The sequence below is a fragment of the Salvelinus sp. IW2-2015 genome, unplaced genomic scaffold (assembly GCF_002910315.2).
Source record: "Salvelinus sp. IW2-2015 unplaced genomic scaffold, ASM291031v2 Un_scaffold2714, whole genome shotgun sequence".
In the NCBI taxonomy this organism is placed as follows: domain Eukaryota; kingdom Metazoa; phylum Chordata; class Actinopteri; order Salmoniformes; family Salmonidae; genus Salvelinus; species Salvelinus sp. IW2-2015.
This window is the reverse complement of record NW_019944019.1, coordinates 63,423-73,024: the sequence shown is the minus strand read 5'-3', so window position 1 is coordinate 73,024 and position 9,602 is coordinate 63,423. Positions and strand designations below refer to the sequence as shown.

General features: G+C 40.8%; 1 protein-coding gene across 1 annotated transcript in view; it reads left to right on the top strand.

Moving 5' to 3' along the window:
- The window catches only part of LOC112074606 (SLAM family member 7-like), a 52,685-nt gene that overhangs the window by 7,239 nt on the left and 35,844 nt on the right, over positions 1-9,602 (top strand). Inside the window, exons 2-3 of the mRNA XM_024141752.2 lie at positions 2,932-3,219; positions 3,349-3,611. Coding sequence (XP_023997520.2) covers positions 3,500-3,611 — 112 coding nt within the window. The 5' untranslated portion in view covers positions 2,932-3,219; positions 3,349-3,499. The remainder of the gene's footprint in view (positions 1-2,931; positions 3,220-3,348; positions 3,612-9,602) is intronic.

The following is a 9,602-nucleotide window of genomic DNA, read 5'->3' as shown; positions in this document are numbered from 1 at the left end:
AAATACTTCAACCAGAGAGCAGGACTTTAGCCACAGAGGATCATTAAAATACTTCACCAGAGAGCATGACTTAGCCACAGAGGATCATTAGCTTCTTTAAAAAAAATAGCTGTAGATTGTTTAAAATCACAAGTGAATTAGTGTATGCCTATTTTGGAATCCACAATTTGGGCAGCGGGCGTGGCAATTTGTCTGGGGTGGCAGGTAGCCTAGTGGTTAGAGTGTTGGGCAATAACCGAAAGGTTGCTGGATTGAATCCCGAGCTGCAAGGAAAAAATCTGTCGTTCCGCCCTGAAAAAGGCAGTTAACCCACTGTTCCCAGTGGGCGTCTTTGTAAATAAGAATTTGTTCTTAACTGACTTCCTAGTTAAATAAAGGTTAATGTACAAAAACATGTGTCTGATTGAGTTTGTGGCTGTCAGTGAAAAGCATCTAAAATATGTGTGAAGTAAGTGTGTATAATTTTTATGTTGCAACAAGAAGAGAAGGGGTGTGTGGCGAAGATATGTGTGTCTCTCTCCAGAATGCACTCAGCTGTCTCTACCAATTCTTGCCCTTCATTGTTTCATTGTGTGACTTGTTTGCCCTTTGATTGTATATTTTTTTATCACTTCCCCATTACATATGTCATCTGTAGCCTAGCCTAGTTAATCCCTCGTCATTTGCTTATATGACTTTAATGCACTGTTAATATGTAATATACTATTCTCAGAGTGGAAACGTTGTTTGCAGAATTCAGAACCTGCTACACTTTTGAGAAACAAGTTTGGTTTATTTCATAACCATTATGAGTTTGTCTAATCTGGGTTGGGTTAAATGCAGAAGATACATTTCAGTAGAATAAATTCAGTTGTACAACTGACTAGGTACCCCTTTCCTTTCACTTTAAATGGGGTTATTGATCAAGATCAAAATCAAAAGGGAAACAATTCAACAATGTACAATGAATGTGCAAGAATTGTCGGGAGACTGGGGCTTATTCAGGACAGATTTTGGTGAGAGTGAACCCTCTTGCTCAGCCTCTTCCTCTCTGCTGAAACTAGCGAGCGAAACAGCCGCCCCTCTGTCTTACTATATGTAGCCCATGTATCTGATACTGTCTGTCCAGAAAAAGTATGACATGCCTTACTCCTTTTGTCCAGACAGCATCAGATACATGATCTACACATACAGAAACAGAGGTGCGTGTTTCGCTCGCTCTGACGCTTTGTCTGAGATTGATGATCTTTCTGTCGGCGTGCGTCTCGGTCAAATAAATGATCAATATTTAAATATTTTATTTAGAGGAGAGGCAAGGAGTATGGAGGGAGGGCAGGCCCCATAACGCCTCCCTTTTATGCACAAATATTGATATAATAACCATCATATCGAAGTAAACTTGGAGTCACGTGATAATATGTTGTGTGTTCCTCCATTATGACAGCCAACACCTACTTTGGCCGCCTTTCCTTCCAGTTCTCTGCTGCCTATGACTGGAACTAATTGCAAAAATCAATGAAGTTGGAGACTTATATTTCCCTCACTAACTTTAAGCGTCAGCTGTCAGAGCAGCTTACCGATCGCTGCAGCTGTACACAGCCCATCTGTAAATAGCCCATCCAACAAACTACCTACCTCATCCCCATATTTGTTTTTCTGCTCTTTTGCTCACCACTATTTCTACTTGCACATCCTCATCTGCACATATATCACTCCAGTGTAAATTGCTAAATTGTAATTACTTCGCCACCATTGGCTTATTTATTGCCTTACCTCCATACTTCATTTGCACACACCGTATACAGATTTTTCTATTGTGTTATTGACTGTACGTTTGTTTATTCCATGTGTAACTCTGTGTGGTTGATTTTTTTTCCGCACTGCTTTGCTTTATCTTGGCCAGGTCGCAGTTGTAAATGAGAACTTGTTTTCAACTGGCCTACCTGGTAAAATAAAGGTGAAATAAAATAAAAAATATAACCCACAACAGTTTATATAACACAGCAGTCTATATAACACAACAGTCTATATAACACAACAGTCTATATAACACACCAGTCTATATAACACAACAGACAGCAGTCTTTATACCGCAACAGTCTTTATACCGCACAGCAGTCTATATAACACAGCAGTCTATATAACACAACAGACAGCAGTCTTTATACCGCAACAGTCTTTATACCGCAACAGTCTGTATACTGCAACAGTCTGTATACCGCACAAGAGTCTATATAACGCACAACAGTATATAATGGACAATAGTCGATATAACACAACAGTCTATATAACGTAGCAATTTGTGACAAACCATCAGTATAGTTGAAAATGCGATGGAACCCATTTAAATTTCTATTTTTCATTTGGTACATGGGAATTTATCTGCAAAAGCTATTTTTATGTAAAGTGAAAGGGAAGGGGGATACCTAGTCAGTTGTACAACTGAATGTATTCAACTGAAATGTGTCTTCCACATTTAACCCAACCCCTCTGAATCATTGAGGTATGGAGGGCTATGTACACTACCCCATCATCAAGACTTTTATCATCAAGAAGTCAGTCTGATGGAAACATATCTCTGGTGGGAAAATGTGATTATTGTTTTATGCGGATTTTAGAATAATATCATGAAAATCTGTCGCAGATTGGATGGAAACCTAGCTAGTGATATGATAGTGAACAGGGTATAGACAAAGACTTTTTAATCTGTAGTGTAGTCTAGATACATTTCTGCTCCAGTGGTGGTGAGGGGGGACATACTAGTCAACGTGGCCAGACTACATAGACCAGATACACCCAGCAAGCAGAATTCTAGACATAAACAGTAAAGGTTGATAATAATGTCAGTTCAATGCCAATAGGGTTAGGACTACATATTTATACCCTAACCATAATGTTTTACCCTGGATACATTGATACKCTGATACATGTATGAAATGTCTGCTTTTCCAGAGGATCTTTATCATCAAGTGGGAGGTGAGCTGGTGTTGACACCGAACACGTCCACAGTGCCACACTCCATCACAAGCATCCTATGGAAGCATGGGAGGAACAAGGTGGCAGAGTGGGACAAGGATTTTGGTCGTCTGGACATCTATGGTGCCTTCAAAGAGCGTACAACCCTGAACCAGACTACTGGAGAGCTGAGAATCAGTGGATTGATGAAAACAGACAGTGGCGTTTATTCTGTGGAGTTTAACAGCAAACAGCTTGACAAGACATATAAACTATCTGTTATCAGTAAGTGTTTCTATGTGTGTCTGTGTCTGTGTCTATGTATGTGTGGTCATGTAGAAACAGCAGGTTATGTATTGTAGTGCCTCACAAGCATTTTCCCAAATGATTCCTGTTTCTTTCCTCTATTTACAGAGGCAGTCCCCAAACCCACAATCACTTCTTCCTCCTGTAACCCAACAAAACCTCCTGCACTCTGACCTGTGAGGGCACACCACTGATGCTGAACCAGTCACCTACAGCTGGAAATGGGGGAGGGGGCGTGGAGTCATAGGAAAACAGATGAATGTCTCTAAGCGACACTGGCAAATCAGCCAATGGTTACAAGTACACCTGCAAGCTGAAGAATGATGTTAGTGAGGAAGTCAGTGAGCCAGTTGGAGAGGTGTTTGGTCCAGGTGAGTGGACACTCATATATTTAACCTTTATTTAACTAGGCAAGTCAGTTAAGAACAAATTCTTATTTTCAATGACAGCCTAGGAACAGTGGGTTAACTGCCTTGTTCAGGGCAGAACGACAGATTTTTACCTTGTCAGCTCAGGGATTCGACCTTGCAACCTTTCGGTTCCTAGTCCAACACTCTAACCGCTATGCTACCCTGCCGCCTCATAAGTGGTTTACAGTCTTATGTTTGATATGTCAGTAACACTGCTAGGTTGTTAGGACATTTTGATGCGCCATATGTTGAATTCCTGATCAACTTCGTCAAATTACATAACAAAATGTTTTTCATTTCAGAGCCTTCTGAGTTGTTGGTTGTTGTTGGTGTTGTCTGCCATTTAGCTTGTTGCATCGTCTAACAGGTAGAACAGCACATCTCTATAGTAACAGAGCACTGTACATGTACATAGTTCTGAGCACAGATTGACATAACAGCAGCAACACAGTGAGCTATACCCCCTGAAGAGGATACCTGTTGTACCTGTATTACAGTACTGTTCAGGTACTGTTACAGTCAAGACAAGGGTGTTAGATGCACCACCTGCTGTAGGGCACAGTCTTCATAATGTGTACAGGGAGGCACCAATTTGGACGTGCACAGTATGGATTAGTCTAATCTGAATTAATCAGACAAAAGGATGGTAATTACTTTGTGTTAACCTAAAAATATGTTTTCGTACTGTTAGGTTCTAATTCTCAGAGAAAAAACTTGACGGACACTATGAAAGCTTAAACCAAGTTTATTCATCCCAGAGGATCAATACAGCTGCATTAAACAAAAACTATTCACACAAGCACGGATATTTAATCCTTTCTCCTATGCTGAGTCTCCTCCTAACTTCTGAACAGCCAATGCATCTCTGTTGCTAGACAGAACCTTAGTGATATCTGTTCTCCTCACTTCATCTGACCTGACCTCTGCCCCAAAGTGCTCACTCCTCCCCAACTTACAGCTGTCATGGTGACTGGTACCGACTGTCTCTTTTCTCCCATAGGATCCTGATGACTAACAATAACAACCTGACATAATGTAATGTTACCTCTCTCCCTCAGTGACATGAATAAGAATATTTCATATTCTCAGACCCAGTACAATGGATATTGCATAGATGTGAAATCGCTGGCTAGGTTATTTTACCTTTGTTAAAAGCTACATCCATCCTGTTTTTTTTCAATCGAGTGGCTCAACAGGCAAGTTTTACTTTCACAGAAAGCTCATGTCTGCTATGAAGGCTGAATACATAGCCACAGTCAACATACTACAAAACTGTTTGTTTCAAACAAACTAGAAAAATGACTTCAAATAAACGGCTCACAGTGCCTCAATGAAGATAATGTGGGCCATGAAACCACAGATAGCCATTCATTTCCAATGGAAGAGAAGCAACATGTGCGAGGGACAGTTGCTAGCATGGCCGAGGGTCGTGAACAGGGCGGGACCAAATTTGGGAAAGCTGAACTTTATGCAAATACTTCCCACCATTGCGGCGTGCTTGAAGTAGATCACAACACACACAAGTCAATGAAATATAATGTTAGGAAACGGTTAACATTAAGCCATGGGTAGAATCTTAATTGTTTACTCCTCGCATCCTCTCTCCTCGCTTCCTTCTCAAAACCCATTGGAGGAGAAGGTCAGAGGGGAGGGACCTCTGGCTTTCTCATCCAATGGGTTTTGAGAAGTAGGAGAGATGATGCAAGGAGTATGCCATTGAGATTCTCCCCTAGTTGCACCAGTATGCTACATTTTCGATACCATATCGACCCATCCACTAGAACTGTAATATGTGACTGTGCATAAGGCCTATCTGCAGGTCCATAAAGGATGATTCATTTTGGCTGTGTGTGTGTGTGTGGCTTTACCATAAGAAGTAGGGAGGTTCCAGGGTTGGGTAGGTTACATGTAATCAGTTACTCCCTCCACTTGGTATAGCAGGGTAGCTCAAGAACAATCATTTAAAGTAGGTAAAAAAGTAGACAAATCATTCCAATCCTGATTAAAATACAACATCTGTTTAGAGTATTAGATGGCATGGCTCAGAGAGCAGCTGCCAGCATGGTGCCTCTTCTTTCACTTTTAGAAACCAGAGAACAGAGWACCAGTTTGTTTTGCCGTTAAGCAGTTTAGGCCGGTCGCCGATTGCTTTGAATCTGTTGTAATCTGATAGCCAGGGAATTGGGAGGTGGGGGAGYCCTCCTATTTGGTGACCATTSGAAACCAAAAGCTATTTTATAGCTATTAAAATAGGTTKTGATAGCTGTTGCCTAATTGGTATCTTCATTCATTCGGYCCAGGAGGCTAATGCAATTTTGGTTTCATGTATTGTCATAAAAAGAAACACAACTGAACGATTTCCCCCAAAAAATACATGTCCTGTTTTATTTTTTTTTAATGAAGCTAAGCTATTTACGGTTTTTAGTCCTCTGCAGTCGTTCATGTTCTCTTCTCCTGTATTGTTGAAGACACTATCATGACTTCCCACCAACATTGTCTTGTGCTCTTCCCACTTTCTACAAAGACCGTTGGTGGGAAGTCATTATAGAGCTTCACTGTATGCACCGTTCCACAAGGGTGACTATAGCCTAGGGCAGGGGTGTCAAACTCATTCCACRGAGGGCCTAGTGTCTGCAGGTTTTTGGTTTTTCCTTTCAATAAAGCCCTAGACAACCAGGTGTGGGGAGTTCCTAACTAATTAGTGATGTTAATTCATCAATCAAGTACAAGGGAGGAGCGAAAACCCGCAGACACTCGGCCCCCCGTGGAATGAGTTTGACACCTGTGGCCTAGGGGGTCGGCAACCTTTTTCATCTGGAGTGCCAATTTACAATTGATCCTACCATTTCTAATGCCAGTTATGATTTTCATATACGCATTGTAGGCTACCTTAAACCATGCCTAGAAAATGCTTAACCTGCCCACAGACTGTGCTGTCCATTCAGCACCATTTTATTTTTATTTTTTATTTTCACCTTTATTTAACCAGGTAGGCTAGTTGAGAACAAGTTCTCATTTGCAACTGCGACCTGGCCAAGATAAAGCATAGCAGTGTGAACAGACACAACACAGAGTTACACATGGAGTAAACAATAAACAAGTCAATAAAACATGAAAAAAAAAAAGATCTATTACAATGTGTGCAAAAGGCATGAGGTAGGCAATAAATCGAATAATTAACATTTAGCAGATTAACACTGGAGTGATAAATCATCAGATGATCATGTGCAAGAAGAGATACTGGTGTGCAAAAGAGCAGAAAAGTAATAAATAAAAGCAGTATGGGGGTGGAGGTAGGTAAATTGGGTGGGTAGTTTACAGATGGACTATGTACAGCTGCAGCGATCGGTTAGCTGCTCGGATAGCAGATTTTTAAAGTTGTTGAGGGAGATAAAAGTCTCCAACTTCAGAGATTTTTGCAATTCGTTCCAGTCGCAGGCAGCAGAGAACTGGAAGGAAAGGCGTCCAAATGAGGTTTTGGCTTTAGGGATGATCAGTGAGATACACTGCTGGAGCGCGTGCTGCGGGTGGGTGTAGCCATCGTGACCAGTGTATAGAATGGTGTCGTCTGCGTAGAGGTGGATCAGGGAATCGCCCGCAGCAAGAGCAACATCATTGATGTATACAGAGAAAAGAGTCGGCCCGAGAATGAAACCTGTGGTACCCCCATAGAGACTGCCAGAGGACCGGACAACATGCCCTCCGATTTGACACACTGAACTCTGTCTGCAAAGTAGTTGGTGAACCAGGCAAGGCAGTCATAGAAAAACGAGACTACTGGGTCTCCGAAGAATATGGTGATTGACAGAGTCGAACCATCCATGCCATGCCATGGAGCTCCAATATGCCTACCTATACCGAGGAGCTGTCCATCAGCGGGGCTGAATCACGGACGCAGCTACATGCGTCCGCGTGCGCATGTTGTTGTTCCATCCACACCAGACGCAATCAGACACTCAGGTTGAAATATCAGAACGAACTCTGAACCAGCTATATTCATTTGGGACAGGTCGAAACACGCGAAACATTCATGGCTATTTAGCTAGCTAGCTAGCTGTTGCTAGCTAATTTTCCTGGGATAATAAAACATTGGGTTGTTATGTTACCTGAAATCCCAATATCTTTTTTCTGGATTCTTGTAGAATTTGCCCCATTTTGAGTCACACAAAATCGTGTTTCTCTTACTCTGACAATTAATCCACAGATGAAAGAGGAACCACTTTTTTCCTAGTAATCTCTCCTCCTTCAGTTATTTTTTCTTTCTTTCTTCTGTGGACTTTGTATGGCGGTTGGCAACTGGGTGTGGAACTCAGTCATTCTTCATCACCCACGTGGGTAAATTGTCCTAAAAACCAATGAAGAGATGGAAGAGCGGACCTTGCAGCACATAATGCGTTCAAAAATAAGAAGCAAGTTCTAATTTAGCACCTGGCTACCGCAGACACTCATTAACGTGCCGCAATCATTCTGGATAAATGAATTAAAATAACATGTACAATGTAGAGGTCGACCGATTATGATTTTTTAACGCCGATAAAATTATTGAGGGGACAAAAAAGCCGATACCGATAATCGGCCCGGTTCTTTTTAAATTTATTTGAATAATGACATACATCAATACTGAATGAACATTATTTGAACTTAATATAATATATCAATAAAATCAATTTTCGCCTCAAGTAAATAATGAAAACATGTTCAATATGGTTAAATAATGCAAAAAAACAAAGTTTTGGGAGCAAGAAAGTAAAAGTGCAATATGTGCTATGAAAGAAAACAACTACTAGAAGGCTCAGAGCGAGTGACGTTTGAAACGCTATTAGCGCGCGCTAACTAGCTAGCCATTTCACTTCAGTTACACCAGCCTCATCTCGGGAGTTGATAGGCTTGAAGTCATAAACAGCGCAATGCTTGACGCACAACGAAGAGCTGCTGGCAAAACGCACGAAAGTGCTGTTTGAATGAATGTTTACTCGCCTGCTTCTGCCTACCACCGCTCAGTCAGATACTTAGATACTTGTATGCTTGTATGCTCAGTCAGATTATATGCAACGCAGGACACGCTAGATAATATCTAGTAATATCATCAAACATGTGTAGTTAACTAGTGGTTATGATTGATTGTTTTTTATAAGATAAGTTTAATGCTAGCTAGCAACTTACCTTGGCTTACTGCATTCGCGTAACAGGCAGTCTCCTTGTGGAGTGCAACGAGAGAGAGGCAGGTCGTTATTGCGTTGGACTAGTTAACTGTAAGGTTGCAAGATTGGATCCCCCGAGCTGACAAGGTGAAAATCTGTCGTTCTGCCCCTGAACAAGGCAGTTAACCCACCGTTCCTAGGCCGTCATTGAAAATAAGAATGTGTTCTTAACTGACTTGCCTAGTTAAATAAAGGTATAAAAATATATATATTAAAAAAACGGCAAATCGGTGCCCAAAAATACCGATTTCCGGTTGTTATGAAAACTTGAAATCGGCCATTCCGATTAATCCCTCTAGTACAATGCATTCGGAAAGTATTCAGACCCCTTGACCTTTTCCACATTTTGTTGCGTTACAGCCTTATTTTAAAACGTATTAAATAATTCCCACCCCCCTCATCAATCCACACACAATACCCCATATTGACAAAGCAAAAACTGATTTTTAGTATTTTTGCTAATTTATATTTAAAMAAWATATATATATTACATACACATAAGTATTCAGATCAGTGCTTTGTTGAAGCATCTTTGGCATTGATTACAGCCTTAAGTCTTCTTGGTTATGATGCTACAAACTAGAGGTCGACCGATTATGATTTTTCAACGGCGATACCGATTATTGGAGGACAAAAAAAGCCGATACCGATTATTCGGCCGATTTCTATATATATATATTTTTAAACATGTTTATATATATATATATATATATATATATATATATATATCATACACACACACACATTTTTG